General features: G+C 40.0%; 1 protein-coding gene across 1 annotated transcript in view; it reads right to left on the minus strand.

Annotated features, from left to right (window-relative positions):
- wdr70 (WD repeat domain 70) overlaps window positions 1–20,261 on the minus strand; it is a 42,730-nt gene that overhangs the window by 10,462 nt on the left and 12,007 nt on the right. The window contains exons 10-13 of the mRNA XM_026173847.2: window positions 15,683–15,857; window positions 6,260–6,359; window positions 5,718–5,802; window positions 5,472–5,610 (exon numbers count right to left, since the gene is read on the minus strand). Coding sequence (XP_026029632.1) covers window positions 5,472–5,610; window positions 5,718–5,802; window positions 6,260–6,359; window positions 15,683–15,857 — 499 coding nt within the window. The remainder of the gene's footprint in view (window positions 1–5,471; window positions 5,611–5,717; window positions 5,803–6,259; window positions 6,360–15,682; window positions 15,858–20,261) is intronic.

Genomic DNA, 20,261 nt, shown 5'->3' on the forward strand with positions numbered 1-20,261 from the left:
AATGGTTAAATGAACGCAGCAGAAGGAAAAAAAGAGAGAAGAATGCTAGTTTAAGCAACTCCGCTACACATTAAGAGGGCTACGCTCCAAGAAGTCTACAAATAGCACAAACTACCTGACTGGAACTCTGTGCTGACTTCCAAGGTACGCTTGGTAAGAGAAAACACAGGACACAGGTAAGTGTCAAAAGTCCCCTTTAAAGGTATGGTAAAGAAAACCGCTGACTTTCAGTGAGCTGTAAAAGAAGAACAGCTCACTTCAGAGGTTTTGTTTTTGTAGCTAAAGGAAAGAAGAAAATTAAATGTTGGTATCTGCACTTTAAACACTGTACAGTTATTCAGCGCTGGAGGTTTGGAGATGCATTTATGCATCTTACTTTAAAAGGTGCTCGATTTCCAGAAATGAAGCACTGATCAAGCAGAATTCAAAGCACCATTTAATGTCTAATTCTTGCTATATTAGACTTTGCAACAAAATTTAAAGTTTCTACCAAAATCTCTAATTTTTTCCAATCTTTACCCAAATATGCTAGACCATTCCTCACATTATCTTTTAGGAGCTCAGTCATTTAGAAGAGGTGTAAGGCAGAGCAGCCAATACTCCACACTGAATAAAGCCAGGAGAGATTGGTTTGGGCATCTGTGAATGTTCTGGGTATGCTGAAGAGATTTCATCTTTCTGCTAGCTTGGAAACACCTCAATGTCACCATTAAGTTGCTAGAGTCTCCCCAGCCACATTGCCTAGGGAGACTGAGGTCTATATTATCTATGCTTATGGCTCACTCACACTAAAGCAGAGATAAGACAGCAACCTTCTTTAGACTAGAGGGCAAAAAAAATCTGTGTTTGCCCAGAGTTTGATGTTGCAGCATCTTCAGTCTTTGGGTGACCACTTTGGACTGCAAGGTGAATGCACAGGGCACCTGATAGGAGGCAACCTGTCTCCAAGCAAATGCAGTCCAACTTGGACTGACGGCACTCACTTTCAGACAAACTGGTGAAGATCTGCATAACTTGTAAACACAGAGTGCCAGAACATTGCAGCCTTGGGTAGTCTGTGTTGATGAGCTCAACAACTCTGTGATGAGTCTCTTTCCAATAAGGGACTAAAATCAACTGGTTGTATTCTGGTCATATTCCTATATAAAAACGTTACCGGGTGCCTATGTCATTCTGCAATTAAACTGCAAGTACATTACCATTTATTGAGGAGTTTCTGAATTTACAATTGTACTCTCTGAGGTTCTGGCTGGACTTTGAATGCAAATAGCCAGTGTAGATTTCAGTTTAATGTGAATGTAGACGACAGAGTTGCAGCAGACATATTTGCGATTTTCACGAAGTTGTCACAGACAGCACACAGATACAATAATTTTGGCTGTGCCACAGTGACCAAGCACTGCTTTTACTAGTAGAATGGCAGCATTAGACTGTTGCGTCCAGCTAAGTTGCAGGAAATAGATGGATGGAAGCACAACCAATCATCATCATTGTGTTTACAATCTCAGGTATCATTGGAAAGTGGACTACTGGCCTTGAGGTCTGCACTTTGCCATTGTGATTCTGCTTGTGGAGTATCAATAATATATGGCCAATACCGCGTGAATAACGTGAATTAAATTTGTGATTTGAGTGACGTATCAAAACATGATTAATATTATTTACTACACAGCAACAGTAGAGACATAACAGAAGAAAAAGGTTCCATACAGCAAACGTCCTCAGATGGATTTTCCCACAGCAGGAAATGTCATTATATAAAGTATTTATGGTGCACATATGTAGTTGGGATCAAATGTGCATATATAGATAAAATGACAATCGGCACACAGAAGTATGCACACACACACAGACTTACAGAAAGTGCATAAGTGCTGCAGGGTTCAGCCTCCATTTGAAATGCAGCCAAAGCTTGATGCTTTTTTAGTAAACAGGATCTCACCTGGTTTCTGACCCATCTGATGGACTAAGATAAGCTTAAGCGTGTCTGAAATATTTACCAAACAAGCCTGAAACAGCCTCTGCTCCTGAGCGCACCCCAGAATCCAGGTCTGAGGTTATGTAGACTGTTTAGTTAGAAATGATTGGTGGCCCTTCCTTTCACTCGCCTGCTTGGTACGCCACTTTATAAAGACTGCACTTAAATTCTGGAGCCATCCGAGAGCTGACGGCTGATGTAAACATAGTAAATAGCACATTCATCAGGTTCACCGAGTGCATGCTGGAGATAACTGATCTGCTGCACAAAACTAAATTCACACATCAAAATTACTTTAGAAAATCGAATTAACGTACTGATACGAGCAGGTGTGGGTGACCGATTTATACTTGAACTGCTGTGTTGTGGGGTGAAGAAGTTTATCAACTCAACACAGGAAAAAAATGGTCTAAGCTAGACAGTCTATAAATCATTCCTCCTGCAACCAACCACGCTTTTAAATCATGTTTTAGAAGAAGTTCTGATTCTTAAACACAAACATTTCTTTGTTTCTTACTTTATTTCTGTGTCCCTGTGGGCCAACAAACTGAGAGGTTTTAGGACATATAAAAGCAAATAAATCAGATTGAGACAGAATCCATATCAGGATTAAGTTCCTTTTGGAGGGAAAACACATCAGTCAAAGTAGTCAGACCCAAAGAAGACAACAGGATTGCTGGTTTTTGTTCATTTAAGGTTTTTGTCTGTGTGGTAGAAATTTAACTCACATTTGTGGAGACAGTGACAGACTTTTTTCAATGATAAGCACCCCGAGCCCGTGCCGTGACTTCTGTTAAAAAGCCATGCCATGTTTCTAATGTGACATCCATTGAAATCTACTCAAACCATCCCACAGAAAAATTCTTTACTTGTAAAAACAGAGCCCCTTTTAACTGAATGCTGTTTTGCTGTTCTAGCATTAAACAACTTTCATTCTTATTTTGCTTTATTTAAGACTTTTTTGAAACATGCAGCTGGTATAAAAATAAAAAGTGTAATAAAATTAGGCAACTATTTGATATGTTGCCATTATCTGGTTTAAAAATAGGGCTTTGGTGGATTGTATCATTGCATTCTGTTTTCATTTACACTTCACAGTGTGTCCAAACTATTTTGCAAATGGGGTTGTAAATTTTGGGAATTTAGTACAATTAACACAAATAAAAGCACTGCCAAGACGACTTGCAGCCTGCATCATTCCTTAATCTAAAATCTTTTTTTCTGCCGCATTAGGCTGGATTTTGTGGGAAATCTACTGGATTTCTGTACGGCTCACAGTGTCAAAAGACAGGAAGAGGTATTTTGCCATCCTTTAAGTGAAACTGAGCTGACACTTCCAGAGGTTCTTCGAATGGCAGATGGTGGAGCAAGTGAAAGGCCAATGGAAAAATCACTTCCAAATGTTTACCCTCTTCAGTAAAGGGAAAGAGAAGACAAACGTCCACAGAGTGATGCAAAGGAGGAGGAGGCTGTTAAGTTCTGCACAGACTCTTTGACCCAAAGAATCTGAGGTCTTTTGTTTTAATGCTACCTATAGTTAAAGTGAGAGCAAATGTTATAACCACAAGTGTGTAAGTGTTTGTGAGGCTTTTCAAATACTTAAATAAAAGACAACTTTAACTGCTTTGTCTAAATGACTGAGAACTACACATAAAATATGTGGATTATGGTGTTTGCAGATTAATAATGCCACCGTTTCTGAATGACAGCATTATCATTACACTCAGAGGTCAAGTGTACGCGTCAGTGTTTAGTCCTGTCAGGTTTGTGGAGTGTCGTCTTCTAACTGTCACCAATCAAAAGCCCTAGCTATTTAGAGAGCAGAAGACTTTTAAAAAAGCAAGACCACTCACGCAGAGAAGAAATGTGGCTTTGAATTTCATAAACAATAACGAAAAACTTGGTAGGTATCTTGGTACATACACTTCATGGTATTGGTGTGTCAATCAGTTGACAGTGAGGGGGTACCACGATGTTAAAACAAGCTGTTCTTTTTTGGCAACATTGTAACCAACAGAGAAATCAGAGAATTCATTTTGTGTCGACAACATGGGCAATATGACAAAAGTTACCAAGTGTATGGACACCTGAAAGCTTAGATTTAAACTCAGTCATTTTATTTAAGACAGCTAAATTGCAATTATAAAACAGGAATGAATAATGTTTAATTTCAGGTTTAATTAAAAAACGGACCATTTTTCCACTCCCGTCAGTTAGTGCAGCTGAGCAGTGGGGTGTGCACTTAGTGTGAATGCTGTGCCAAGTTTTGCAAGATAACAGCAGCTGGCTGGCAGGGTTGGAGGACACACACACACACACACACACACACACACACACACACACACACACACACACACACACACACACACACACACACACACACACACACACACACACAGTCTTTTCTCTTTCCCCTCTCCTTCTTGTTCATTCAATGGCCTATGTGGAAGGAGCATGCCTCAGCCGAGGAAACTGAGTTAGAAAGCATTAGTTTCAGTCAGGACTCAATGTTATGTCTATAGATAGACACCATTAAATCTCTGAAAAGGGTTTGAAGATTGAGAGAAAGAGGCGGAGGAGCAGGAAGCAGCAAAAAAAGTGCTTTCTACTGTCGAAAGCACCTCTGCAAATCATTTCAGCACCTATGGCTGGTTGCCCACACCAAATGGATTTCTGAGAAAGCGGGATTAGTGTAAAAGTACAGAGCATGCTCATGTGTCTGACAGAGTACTCTGTATGTGGGAATGGGACGTGTGGATTGTGTTTTTAGATAATTAAATTTCAAATATAACTCAAAGGCAGTGCGCATAAAAGTGTCAATAGCTGTCCTGCCAATAGGTTTGTGGGAATATTGCAGTAAGGAAAGGTCACATTGCCCCACTTTTACCTTTAACTTGCCTTTATTCTCCTTCAAAACTCAGCTCATAGAGCTCTGATTTTTTTTCTTACCTCAATGATGCTATATTATACTTTGTTTACAGTTGAATTCTGCTCACACAGTGATTTACAGAGGAAAATGTCTAGTCACTGCCAGACAACTGTGCTACTTATTAGATAGAGAAAAAGAAAAAACCAAACCCACATTTCTTTATCTGCAGAAAGTCATTCTTTAGCTCAAATGATAATTTAAGGCAGTTTTGTAGAGTTGTTTATTGAGTTTAGCTCAAATTCTGCAACGCACATTTCAAGCTGAAATCGTAAAAAAGCAGTGGAATGCATTGGGCTAAACAGATCTTTAAATGAGTCCTTAGACTACTGCTGTTGTGTTTTCAAAACATTTTAAATGCTTCAGTTTTGCTTGAGCGCAAACCACTTATGTTGAGAAGGAATGACTGTCATATTGATTTCATTATGTGTCATTGTGTATTCATCATCTTTTCCACTGCTCGTTATGTGTTCAAGGTCACCGTTTTGTTTGTAACTAACATATCACATCAACGAGCTGGAAAACATCTTGTTGCTGTGGTTGTTGGGGATTTGAGGCAGAACTTACTGCGTTGGTGACATCTATTTCGTAGACCCTCTGAAACGAAATGCGGTCAAAGAAAACAAGCTTCCCATTTCCTTCATCTTTCTTCACCGACGTCCCCGTCACCAGAAGCTTGTCATCTGGGCTAAAACAGCAGTCGGTCCTAACAGGGAAAGTTACAGACATGCATTATTGGGTAATAATGCATATGTAAGCACTTACAGCAACAAACAGGCAGATTATAATTAAGATGACAGTTAAGACTCTCACATGGAAAAGTAGTTGGTCAGACCACTAACTCCATTCACTGGCTTCCTGAAGTTGCGTATATCCCACATCTTGAGAGTGTCATCGCCTAGGGGGGGAAAAAAATAACAGTTGGGGACAAAAGGCAAACTGTAAATTGTGAGTCACCACAGACAAAACTTTCCTGAAGGTTATTTACTTTACTATAGTGCAGCGCATCCTCCTTAACATAGAACAAGGCTGTATGAGTTATTTTTCATTTACATTACAGAATAATGTGAAGCGGAGGTCTCCTATGCAGAGTTATTCCAGTTTACCTTTGTGCTAGACATCTCTTCTCCAGATTACATACCAAGCTAAGTCTGCAGGGTGTTGCTGTTAATGATCCATGCTTATTTGTATACTCAGACTGAAAAGCCACTGCTTCCCAACAGTGATCTTTGACCTTAAAACAGACCCTCTTAGCTTGGGTACTGATGACCAGAACTTCAAATTGTGGCTGTTAAGCTTGGCAGATAAGGGTAAGGCTTTTTTAAAAACTTTATTTAATGTTCTGTTTTTTTTACCTCCACGTGAAGCAAGCATCGTGCCATCATAAGAAAAGCTGAGGCACGAGGTGTCCGATCCTGGGGTGTGGGCTTGCCGACAGTGGAACTTTGTATGAACCTAGAAAGACGGAAAAAGAGAAAGCGACGCATTAGCGACATCACTTTCTACAAGCCATGGTGCAGGTTTATGGTTTCATAATGATGTATATTACAACTGCATGATACAGATCCTATCTAAAGATCCCAGTTCGCTTCTGTTTGTTTTGCAAGTGACACAAATAGAAAGAACTGGACAAAAATGTTAAACATGTTAATATTTATCACATAAACATCACAGACAAAGCGACAGCTAGAAAAAAAATGCGATAAGTCTTGATAAGTAGTTTTTCCATAAACACAACGTTTTTTCGGTCAATATTAATCATCAGTGTTAAAAAGAGTTATTACAACCTCTTGATAAACCACTGCATGGAACTGCCACTGCTCTGCTTCAGTAGCAAGACATTTTAGTCTTGCTGTAGTAACAAAAAGACCTTTTCATTCCCTGTGTTTTCCAAACAACACACGGTTCCCATTTGCACTATGAGCACCAAATTATATATTTAACTATAAAGCCCTCTTAGAGCCTATGAAATACCAACAAGACACCACACTCTCCACTCTTTTCAGCAAGACCACAGACATTTATCTTGGCAAGTTTTTAAGTCCCTGCCTGACAGATGGTATTTTGATTTTTTCCTACCTGAAATGGTATTCTAATACTCTTACTGCACACAGTTTAGTAGCCTGCAACAGGCGAAAGACACACCATCACTGCCAGGGGTCACTCTTTGGTATATTAGCCATCTTTGAATGAGTGGTTTGCCACAATCGGCACCCAGTAACAACAACTAGCAATGCACAATATCAACAATTCCACTTCTCGACAACATGTGCAACAAGCATAGATGACAGTAGCAGCTAGCGGAGTGGACAAGATTATTTTTCATACTCTTCAAAGTGTGGCTATTAAGTATTAATTTAATAATATATGTTCTGTTCAATTTTTAATTATTATTATTTGAGGAAATAATTTGGCACAGAAATTGTGAAATATTAATGGGCTCTGGTGCTGCTGAGTGACTGCTGCTCGTCAAACACATTTCATTGCAATGTTGACCCTGTGCTAACTTGCATATGACAAATAAAACTGAAACTGAACTGAACTGAACTGGTGCCACTAATATATGGATTTTCACAAGGTTCTGTTTCTGAGCCCTTAATTTCTACTTACACGTTGATGCTTTGCCATAATATTTTTTTTTAAATCCTTATCATTTTAAGAAGCTTATGTTCAGTAAGAGAGATCTATGTTCAGTTTGGTTCCAGTATTCCTGGGTGCTCGGGCTAATCAACTGTTTATATCAATCTCAGCTCTGCAGTCATCACTTTGGCCCAATCATTTTCTTGCCTGCCTTCTGCGAGCCAATCAGACTCTGTTACATGTGCTTTAAATGCCATTGCGCTTATGTCATTCTGCCCTTTGTGCATCCCGCCTCAACTCCACCTCATCCTAGTCAGTAAGAGACTGGGATGATCAGCCTGCTTCATCTCTGCCACCGCCAGTGATTACACACTTCCATGAAATGCTCATGACACACAGTTATAGTTTCAAGCTAATGGAAAACAAGGTCTACATATGCACAGCTGATTCCAGTAACTGGTTGGCATAAGACTAAGCATTTAAAATGAAAAAGTTTATTATCATAGTTCTAACTTAAGCGTAATTACCCTCGATTTTACCCATTATCATTAAATACCTCAGTGCTGACTAGCATAATAACTGTTATTCAGTCATAATTTTCCATTGGGTAAGAAGCCGGGTACACCCTGGACAGGTTGTCAATCTGTCACACACAGACAGGCAACCAATCACACCCATGTTCACACCTGCGGTCAGTTTAGACTCATCAATTAACCTAATCCCATGTATGTCTTTGGACTGTGGGAGAAAACCCACAGAGACATAAAGAGATCCACACGGGAAAGTCCACTTCAGACTGGAGTCAAACCCAGGACCTTCTTGCTGTGAGGCAACAGGGATAGCCTCTGCCTCCTGTCATATCATTTTCCAGTTTAAGACAGAAAAATGTCAATCATTTTTATTTGGCAGGAATTTAGAAACTGTACTTTATGCTCAAATGTGAAGATTTCTTTTGTCCCGTGTGAATGTAAACTGAATACTTTTTTTGGGTTTGATTTTTGTTTTTACTGAATCAGCATATTAGTTGACTTTTGAAAATAACTGTTATTTTGCTAAATGGGTATGTGCAATTCTAAAACAGAGCTGGTACAGTTGCATCCCAACAGGCTACAGGGCAAAAGCAGCTGCAATGAAAACATAGGGGTAAATTGCACATCGCAAATTACAACCTTGAGGCAGCGTTTTCACTAAATTGTGAGTAAAGTTCTACCCTTGTGAACATTTCCTTGGGATGTTGCTATATACAGAATGAGAACGTGATCCTACTCATCTTGGCTGTGATGACTAGCATGTATCAGTGAAAGCTAAGAAGGCTAAATGGCATTTCATTCAAGGTCATGGTATAGAGGTGAGAAAAGACAGAGTGAATGGACTTATCTTTGTAGTCTGCAGGGTAAAGACAGATAATAAGATTTAAACGATTATTCCTGACGATTCCCAGCCAATTCAAACGTCTACCCTGTATAAATAGTGGTTCCCAACACGCCTGTACCTTTTCATGCACTTCCTGAGTGCAAAAAGAGCAAGAGATTAACAGAATTGTAGATTTTCGTCTAGAGATGTTTTTTTCCCATTGCTGATTCATCTAATAATTTTCCAAATCAATCAACTAGGCAATCCAAGAGCTCATGGGGATATCCAGAATGCTTGCCCCTAGTAACCATCCCTTCTCTCTGCTTCCTCCCGTTTACTTCCCAGCGCCTTTTACCTGAGAACAGTCAGATTTCAAAGATCGATCATTAATAGGCGCTGATGAAGCAACAGTCTGGGAAGTAGGCTTGCTAACACTCAAACAAACATAACCTTGGTTTATATAGCTCCACTTTCATTAATCCCAAACGGAATGCAAATAAATCAGTGGAAAGAGAATTGCAGAAACGCAGGCTTTAGACCAAAAAAAAGAGACGGATAAGGAATTTGAAGCACACAGTGTGGAAGACAGATAAGGCAGAAATATAGAGAAAAGCTGGCAAAAACTGCAGGAGAGAGTGGAGCGTGAGGTGAATGAGTGATGTGCCCTGGCGATAACAGAAGGAAACGAGGCCATACTTCACTTCCAAAGTAAGTGGAGGGAAGTTATTAACTTGCACGAGACAGATAACACTGTTACCTTGGACTGTAGATAACGTGGATTACACTTCTTCAGGCCTCGGCCATTTAGTCTCTGTAGTCTCTCCTGGAATAATTTTCTGCTCCCCATCATCATTTTACTCATAGATTGCCTCTGACTTATTTCCATTTTTCTCCACAATTATCTTACAAATATCTGCCTATTCATTTTTTACTGCACCAAAATTGACTTGGTGGAAAGTGCGAAGCCAAGAGGTCAATTTAATACAGAAACTGGATTTTTTTTAATCTTATGCAAGCTATTTCAGTGCTAATAAGTAGCAGATAAAACATAACATATAATATACGTAGCCCTTGGAAGACCCCATTTTAATCCTGCAATCACTTGCAATGACCATTGTGACTACTGAGCTTTGCAAATGGGCAATAGGGGCGTATCCAAACATGCATTCATGTAACTCTGCACCCATTCTATGGATGGTAACCACCAACTGGGTGGAGTCAGGACACTGTGAACAGGAGGCTTTTGCTCATGAACCGTTTTCTTGTAATTATCTTGTCTTAGCATGTTGCTCAGTTGCACACCATGAAATTAGCCAGCGGAGCAGATATGAACTGAGGCTCCTTTTAGGGGTTTGCAGGAAAATGTGCATAAGCGGTGCAGTCTCAGGGTGAGAACAAATGGCATCAAACATGTAAATATTACAACATAAATATTCAGCGAGGGGAAGGTGATGAAATCTTCTTTACATAACTCCACGAAAGAACTGCACAGATGTGCTTTTTTCCCATCTGAATCAACCTGTTCCGTGACCTCAAAATGCACAGCCGCAGTTTTCGTCAGCTCGACTAATAAGAAAAGTTATGAGTACTTGTTCAACCTGTGATGAATCACTCCGCGATGTGGTTTTTCTTCTTCTTTTCATCTGACATCTTTCTTTCTAAGATGAACACCATCTGCTGTAAGCACATGCTGTGTTTTGACCCCTTTCATGTCCTTTTGTTACATTATACTTTTGTCTGTGTGTTTTCTTTGAACTGAAAATACGTTTCAGCACTTCCTTTTGTCATCCAAACAAACAACCAGACAGCAGATAGGAAAACCCTTGCCTGAATCTGGAGTAAATTATCAAAAAATGAAAAGGAAAAAACTGAGAAAAAGATGCTAAATGGGTGTAAATATAAGACAGAGGTTTTTTTTTTCATAAATAGTTTATACAGAAACTGGGGGAAAGCAGCACCTTTAATACGTAGTTTGTGGTTGTTCTAGATGCATACTGCAAACATACACCCCCGTCAGCTATTTCTAGATCATATACTGCTGTTGTGAAAGCTTGAGTATTTATTTACTGTCCTGATGTTGGCTGGCATTAGCAGATGCCATTGCGTTTGCTTCCTGTGCTAATCTACACAGCCGGCCTGTGAAACCAGATTCTCGTACACTGTTTGAAACTTCACTCGTGCCTTGTGACATCCTCTGTAAGCTGTAGCCTCTTCTCCAGCCAGCAGGCACGAAGCTAAATGATTAAGATTTTTTTCAGAAAGCTAATATGCGTATTTTTATAAACAGCATCCAGTAAATTATGAAAGTCTTCCATATATGCATGCACGTATGCGCGCACACATTCGGCAGCACGAGCTGATACATAGCTGAAGGAACACAGCATTGGGTTTCATCCTGAGCAGACTATGATAACAATCTACCGCAGCGCCAACTGTTCCAAATCACGCTATCAGAGCATTACATAAATACTGCAGGGCTCTTTATCTCAGCTCCTTTCATACTTTTACAACAGCACACCTGAAAGACTTGATGAACAGTGTTCAGTTAGTTTCACATCTCATTCTGACCTCTGTTACTCCCTGAGGATCGAGTGGCCAAACCACAGTCCTAACAGCTGCTCTGATCTTTCATGGAAATCAACAAGTGGTGGTGGCGAAGAGGTTCTAGATAATCCAAATGTTCGCTATGGTAAAGTAACTGTATTCCTCTATGTCTCAGTTACAAAAGGCTATAGATGGCAGGAATATTTTGCACATGCTTCTCTTTTCTTCCAAGTCCCTTCAAGGTCAAAAAAGGACACAACAATGAAAGCGTTGGCATTGCTTTCCACTTCTCTAACATCTTTTAGTGGACCTAGACTGTATGTATAAGACAGAGATAGTCTTGATGTTTTGAAAACTTACGTGATGAGCAACGGGTGGATCTGACAGTAATCTAAAAGCGAGTGACACTAGGGTCATAAATTCAGAGAACAAAATAAGCTATAGGCTTCTCTATAATGGGGATTTCTTTTTTTCAGTTAGAAGAGTTGCCTCCTGCTGGGTATTAGAAAGAATGCAGGTTTAAGGCGCTACCACAGTGGTTTCACTTTTCAGACATGTCTAATCGTCGATACACCGCCTATGAGAAGTCCCATATACAGCATAGTCAGACAGAGAATCAAAGTGTGTGGCAATGAGAAAAACAATGAGCAAGTCAAAATGACGGGACTAAGATATGACTAAGATGTCATAAATGTTTATGATTATGATGTCTCTAGAGTGCTTGGTGGATTTATTCATTTTTAGATGCTCTCACGTGTTGTCAAATCCTAGATCATTTAGAAACATGAGTTGACTTTAAGAGGTTCTGATCGCCTTTCCTAATTTATCTTTGAGCACCCACTGGATTTACTACTTTACAGTGAAAATACTATGTTCTGAAGGTGCGTTAATCAAACTTCTAGAGGACCCTGCACTGAGAGGTTCATGGCAGTAAGCTATTCAGTGGCATTTTAATAGCTTCCCTTGTAATCAGTGCTAATTTCGTTGACCAATACTTTTCATCACAGTTTTATTAATGACAATTTTTTTTCCTGGTGAAAGCAAGACGATAACTAAACAAAAGCTAATGCACAAGTTAAAAAAAGCTGATGAAAGGTGTTAACACTTTCATCAACGAGCAAAAACGAGAGGCATGCTGGAGAGACGAGATCCAATCGAAACTAATTAAATTGTGTAGAAAGGTGGGACGCATCTGGAAGTGATCCAATCAGAAGTGATGTCCTTCTATGGTAAGGTTAGATGAGCACATTTAATCTGTCCCCAGGAAACGGTACAACTATTTACTGTACTCCTTGTTTCTAATGAAAACTCAGCAAAATGTTAACGCTTTGGAGGAAGAGACGGGTGGACATAGGGACACATTTCACACGAAGCAGGTCTCACAGGTAAAAAAAAAAAAGTTTACACTCTATATTTTGGTCAACTGAATCAACTTTAGATTTAGTCTACTGTAATCTTATGACATTTAGTCTAATAAAATGAAACAATTCAGATGCTTAAATTATGAATAAAACTAAATGGCATTTTAATAAAAAAACAAACTATGACTAAAACAACCTCAAAATCTGTTGTCAAGATTAATGCTGCTTGTTTAACTTCCCAAACAAAAACCTGATCTATGCTATGAATTTTTAAAGGTCTTTTCCTAGTTTGAGGATCTCATCGGTATATTTGATGTCTCTGGCAAGACAAAAACCTTGACTTACTAATCATTAAGTAAGTCAATGTTCTCACACATGTAATAATGAAGTCAATAATGAACTACCTCTGAATATCCTTCTTTTCAATTAATATCTCTATTTCAGATCAAGTGGAAAACTAATTTCAGCTATGTTCAACTCCTGCACTTACCAAACCGAAATCCACTTCTAGACAGAAAAAGCAGTGTTATAAGAGTGATTAATGGAATGAAATTGAGTCTGGACTCTTAATTACTTTTATATCAAGAGTAATATAAGATCAAAGTAAGACACAGCAGGACCAGCTTAACACTTACTGATTGCTCTTATTCAAAAGCTTGAAAGTGTGGCAGATTTTTTTTCTTTTTGCTTGCATATCTGATTCACCACCTAACCGTAATACTCTGCACTGTGTAGTTTTTCAAAACCACCTCTTTTGGGGTCCCACTTTGAAGTCTGGAAGCATGTAAGTTCACCTATGACGCCATAACATTCCTCAGGTCTCTGTGGTAATGTTTTGGAGCAAAAAACCTGGACCATCAATGCACCCAGTATCACAAAGTGCACATTACCTGGCAACCATTTAAATGCAGTCTTGCAATCCTGGCACCGACCCCTTTGGTCAGGGAATGAACATGCAATCACCCTCTGTGGCAGTGCACCGAACGAGACCTACTTGACTCCCATCGCAGGATCAATCAACTCATGTCAGGGTTCAAGAGCGCGATGTGTCACTCTCAATAGCTTCTCTTCAGACTGAGCCATAGATCAAGGTCATGTATGAGATTGATCATGATTGATCTGCCTGCATATTCTTGCCATGAGTAATAGTGGCAATACAACAGCAGATAGGCCTCATTTAAAAGCGGGGGGAGGGAGCAGCAATAAAAGCATCGGGAGGTCAACTCCTTTTTAGGCTTGTGGCTAAATTCGAGTCAGCAGCACAGGTTGCTGATTAGGGCAGAGGGCACCAACTAAATTCTTGAGCCATTCAGAGAGGACAGGCTCCAGTGGTCAGGAAACAGCCATGACTATTGTAAGCTGCTATGGGACGCAGGGTAAATATTTAGCTTGGAGAAGGAGGGGTAATAAATTTTGAGAGCTTTAACCCAATTGCAAAAAGCATGCTGCTGTGAGCAGCACAGGGGTGGGATGATGGGTGACTGGAGCAGAGAAGGGAGTCTATATAAAGTGGGGTTCATAGAAGCAAAGACTTACAATAGGAAAGCCGTTAGAGCCACACAAAAAAAAAAATCATACAAACTACACTGTATTTGATTATGAAGCCGGTTGTTGGATTAATTAACATGACGACTACTTCCCATTTCCCTAATCTGGATAAGCTTTTATGCCCAATGAGTCTGTTCCAACTCACTCACTACAGCTTACTATTACTATTTCTGTTCTCACACAAAATAACAAAAGCATTCACCCCTGACCACAGATAGAGCTGAACAGATGAAAGGATATGAAGTGGAACAAAAAGAATTAGAGAACAAATGTACTGAAAAATAACTTATTATTCTTCAGATAGTTAAAATTAGACTTATACTGACAAATAGTCAAAAACTGTCCTTAAACTGGCTTCTATTAAGCAGTGTATATGTTTAATAGAAGCATAATGAATAATCCTTATTCAATTTTATGTTCAATCCTAAAATCTACGTTTTCAGCGTTTAAGGACTCTCTGATGACAAAATATCAGCCTATAATCTCCCAGAATGCAATGATGCCTGCTAAATTGATTGCTGTAGGTCCACTAAACTCTTTTTCCCTTTCTCATCTTGCCATCCATTCATGGGGGTAAATGTTTTGTGTGACTAATGAGAAGAACAATAAACTGTCAGATATGCCTTGTCGCCAATAAACAGGAAACAGCAGCATTTGGAGCCCAGGCAATGACATCACATCACTGCGACAGTCATGAAGGAGAAAAGATGAAGCAAATTAGTAAGACATTGAAGAATGTGTTACGGAGTAAGAATCAGTGAAAAAAACTTTCGAGTCACCCAAAAGATCTGATGGACGTCATGCTTTCTCAACCCTGAATGGAAGTCATTTTTATCAACAGTGTTGATTTGTCAAATAACTCAAATGAAAAGAGCCAAATAAGTGAGTGCACTGCTTGCCAGAAGCCAAGATCAACTATTACCTCAACGATGTGAATCTTGAGGAAAGGAATGTACACTTTGATCACTTAATTTCCTAATTACCTAATTAAATGGAAAATGTGCAGGGGGAAATTGTGATTGGGCCTCCCAGCAACTTTCATGTAACTCACCTCAATCATTAACCATCAGTTAATTCTGTTACATAAGTAGCTCTTTCAAGCCATGCTAGGGGAGAGGCTCTAGGGGGGTCATAACATGTGCTGGCTTTCCCCCAGTATCAACATCAGATCAAATATTTGATCACATCAATACTTCAGACTGGGCTACTTCCAGTTTAGACAAAAGCATTTTAAATTCTTTGGGCTTAGCGATTTGCCGACCTCTGACCTCTCTGGCCTGTGACCTGAGTCTCATGACTCTGTACTTGAGCCCATAAGAAAACAGACATCCAATGTTTACAATCCACTGCACATTGCCGGCGGCTGGCATGCGTTTGTGTTTTAAAACTCACACTGAGGTTTCTGTCCCAGATCTGGATGGTGCCATCTTGGCAGCCCGCTGCGATGAGCTTCCCGTCGCGGCTGTAGGTGCAGCATGTGGGGATGACCTTCTTACCCTGGAAGGAGCGAGGCTTGAACACAGACTTGTGCTTCTTCTCTGAATTGAGGTCCCATGTGCGCACAGTGCTGTGAACAGACAGATCATTTCATTTATCCTAACCCGGTTGTCATGAATCACTCAAAAAACGTCCGTCTCTCACAACATATTTGTTCTTTAACACCTGCATCCACCATAATAAATCAGAACTGTGGCGATACGGTGTCCCCCGTCATTTCGTGAAACTTTAGGTCAGGCAGCTCTGTGACGCAGGGTGAGAAGTTTTGCGAAGAGCAAAACAGTAGATCAGTCTGACAGGTACGTCTGAAGCGTCCATGAAGTCCTGATTCTCTTTCCTACATCTGCTGAACACATTACACAACCTGGAGCACTGAGAGTGGGGGTTTGAATGCAGACCCGTCGTAAAATACAAATGAGAGATTTCATTCCAAAACATCATAAAATGAGAGTAAAACAATAAGCCCTCATGGATACAGGTCAGTCTGTGTAACACTTTACAGTTCTTTCCTGGATCGAAACCAAAAATGAGCTTGAAACTTTCTGCGAAGGCACCATTAATGCTGTACGATCTATTCATGCTTTGAAGCTACATATGCTGTCATACAGAGGATAAACCTATTTATTGATTGATTTATCCACTAAAACTGCATAATGACAAATGTTGCTAGCTTAAAATTCAGAATGAGCATTCATCTAAAAAAAATGCAACAAAAATGCAGTTTTAATACTTACATTTTTGTACATTGCAAATAAATATAGAGTTTAAATGATGCTTTTATCTGCCTTTCTCCTTAATCTAGCTCTGCATCATCTCAGACTGATAAAGCAAAGATGGCAAAAAAATGATAACAGCACTAACTCAGGTGCCCACCAGTGATGAGACAGACTTCACCTCCCACATTTATTTATTGGAAGGGTGTTAGTACACATCGACATGCCAGCACCTCACATGCTCCCACCAACATTCGTGACAGACACGGTTCATCCAAATGTGTCTGTGAACCCACTGCCTGCTTTAGTGGGTATCTTGACCTCTGGGTCACGGGGTCAGCAGGGGAGTATAAACATACAGGCAGGGCTGCTACTAACAGCCAGGGAAGGATTCCACTGTGGCCGGCTACAAAATCACAGACACACACACTCAACTGTGTTTGGATAAGTCTAACAATGTGATACAAATGCCAGCTGAAGACATATGGTTTGAGTGAAAACCTGCAAGGGTCAAATAAAACTCTGATGCATAGTTGTGTTTAAATCCACATAACATGAAAGCTGTTAAATCACAGAAAAGAAAAAATCCTGCTGGGAAAAAAGTGCAAAGGCCACATGTATAAAATCATATTTTCCAATGCAAACTGGAGGCTTCTGCACTGTACAGTAAGCTGTTTACACAGCAGATTTCCATGTGTATGTGTGTGAGTGAGGGATAAAGAGCGATAGCCACAAACTCAGTGACATATTGGTCCACCTGCTGCCTCACACAGACATCTCAATTCTGTTTACAGGAGACTGTGGGCGAGTGTCAAGCCAACAAAGACAACATGACCTTTCATGTACCACACAAAACCTGGAATGGTATTTATCATAAGAAACTCTTTCCAAAACATGGCATTGCTGGCTGTCAGAGGGATAGAGCAGAGAGGCTGGAGCCCACCAGTGCTGAGCAGAGCGTAAGTGATGGGGAAAGACTGCACACAGTCACTTGTCGGGAGTAAGATGCTTGTGGGAAACTGAGGGCTATCTAAAGGGGTTCATTTTAGTTTTAACCTCCTAAGACCCGAACTCTTCCACTGCATGCATTTTTAATTTCTCTTTGATATTTGGGCATATTGGGGCCCAATGAATGTAAAAACAAAAAATTACCAGATTTTTTTTTTACCTTATTTTTGTTTTTAAGAAAAATAAGAGCCACATATGAGTATATCCGTTTAAAATTTTGATAGAACAGTAGCAGTATAATGTCCTTGTAAGTGGATATTGGGCCCTTGTAGAGCAAAATTCAGTATTTTGGTCTAAATAACCCAAAATGGATGGTTGGGGGAAGGGGATAACAGGTATATATTAAAAAATGATACACAGCATGAACAAAAAACATTAGCAGGTAATAACATTGTCATTTCCCATTTCTCAAAGGCCTGTTTTCCCTTCAATCAGCAGCCCCCTTTTCTTGCACAAACGCTTCACAGGCAGAGGGGTGAATGCAATAAAATGAGACCCATTCAACCTCAGTCATGCATGTGCACTTTACGAGGTAGCACAGTCGTTGACACATCAACTGAGGAGTGACAGCTCCCTAGGCCTCGGGTTTTATCTGTACATCAGGTTATAGGCCCAGTGGGGGTGACGGCTGCTAGGATCACCTTTCCAGATTACGGGATGAAGAAGAGAGACGGAAAAGAAGAGCGTTCGTCTTGTTTAAGGTTGTTTATTGGTCGAATTCCAGTGATAGACTGAATTGCCTGTTTCCTGGTTGACTGACTAACTGGGGCTCTGTTATGAGAAAGGAGGATTAGGAGGGAAGATGCTCAATCTTCCATCACAGCTAAAGAAGATAACAGAGGGATTTAGGAGGCATGCACACAATTGTACCCAAGCAATGAATCAAAAGGAGGAAGATTGTGGCCATTGTGGCACAGATGGGCTGTGGGTACAGTGACAGACTCATTCACAAAACTTCACAACATTTTCACAACATTGTTTCTGCTCAGTAGCAAGGCGGGTGAGACCATACACTACAAAAGGCAAAATGCCTAGAAAAATATCTCTTGAGCTTGAGTCAAGGCAGGTTTTCAGATTTAATCAAGCAAAGGTGTGATAAGTTGCGACCCAGTTCGCTGACAAAAGAAACAAACACTGTATTTCACAGCTCTCACAGTAAAAAACTAGAGGCTACTGTCAGTCAAAAATTCAGCCATGGCTATAAATTGAACAAAAAGGATTAATGCACTCCTTAAAGCTATGGTATGTGCATTCGTGGGCAGAATATGGAACACTTGCAATGTAAGGTGGGAAAGAGTTAGCTAGCAGATCATTACATGAAGGAACCTTTTAAAAACAAGCGCGTTCATGCTCACAGGTGTACACACGGGTGCTCACACACACAAACGACACCCTTTTTGGCTCCTACCACAAAGCACACTGTGTGCTGTCGATCTTACGTGCTGCACAATAATGTTTAATATTTAGTATTTACTGTTATATTCCCATATATCATCATGATGTTGTTTATTGTATTGCTCTCGTTTTCTTCTGCTTGTTTACTTTTTTCATTCTCAACAGGTGAAACTAAAAAAGTATCTATTGTTAGCTAGTGTTTTCTCTTCTGGTTTTTTTTTTTTTATCTCCATACAGGTGATCCAGGTGTTTTGTTTGTTTTTCTTTTTTTCCTTCCCCCCTTTCTCACCATCTCTTCTCCCCTCTATTTTTCTTTCCCTCCCTCTCTTTCTTTCATTCTTTCTCCCTGTCCTATCCCCCAGTCATGTCTGTCCCGTCTTTAAAAAGCGAAAATAAAATAAATACATAATTATAATAAAGGTCAATCAAATGGACCAATATAGAAAGGCCATGATGATCCACTTGGTAAAGTAAATCCACTTGGCATCTTTCTTGGCCTTCAGACAACAATTCTGAAGGCTAAAGATCCAAACGGGACAGGCAAAAAAAAAAAAAAGGTGGGAAAGAGTTGGAGATGTGCTGGACTGTGGATGAACCCATCCAGTTCAGTGAATTGCCCCAACATGCTCACCCACACTTTGAGGAGTCATTCCTCATATGTCATCCATTTAACTCTCCTTTCCTTTAAAATTGAAAGTAAACTATTACCAAGGGCACTGATAAGCAACTGACTTGCTAATTCGTCAAGATCCGAGTGCTAGAGATGATCAATTAGCGCTCACAGCAGACAAAAGCAGAGAGAGGGAGAGACAGAAGTACGGCCTTACACAAAAGTACCATTCTCGCAAAACAAGATGAATTACTACCACAATTTATCCATGCGTTAAATCACAAATCTGCTTTATGTGACTTTGTGTTTGTCGATGCTCTCTAGTATGACACATTTCAAATCAAATGTTTAGTTTGAGCACATGACAAAGACAAACAATTTGTCAGCAGTAAAAGGCCCTGCCATGTTGTCCTCTGGGTCTCCTTGTATACAGCTACACATCCAAGTCCAGCTGCAGCCCTGACAGCAGGCCAGCGCGAAGGGAATCCCTGGCATTCAAACCTCCTGGAAACATTCCTCAAATTGTGTGTATTTGTGTGTACACATGCTCAAGTGTGCTTCAAGACTCGACAGAAGTAACATGTGGGCCCAATTAGAACGTCGCCATTTGTCCTGTCCTCTGTGCTCCACTGGCTGAAATTTCAGTCGCAAAAAAAGGAACATAACATGGATTTTTAACCTTCTCCTAGGCACTATAAAACTACGTACGTAAAGCCAAGAATCACCAATGTCCTATCCTTCAAAACAA

The sequence above is a fragment of the Astatotilapia calliptera genome, chromosome 7 (assembly GCF_964374335.1).
Source record: "Astatotilapia calliptera chromosome 7, fAstCal68.1, whole genome shotgun sequence".
In the NCBI taxonomy this organism is placed as follows: Eukaryota; Metazoa; Chordata; class Actinopteri; order Cichliformes; family Cichlidae; genus Astatotilapia; species Astatotilapia calliptera.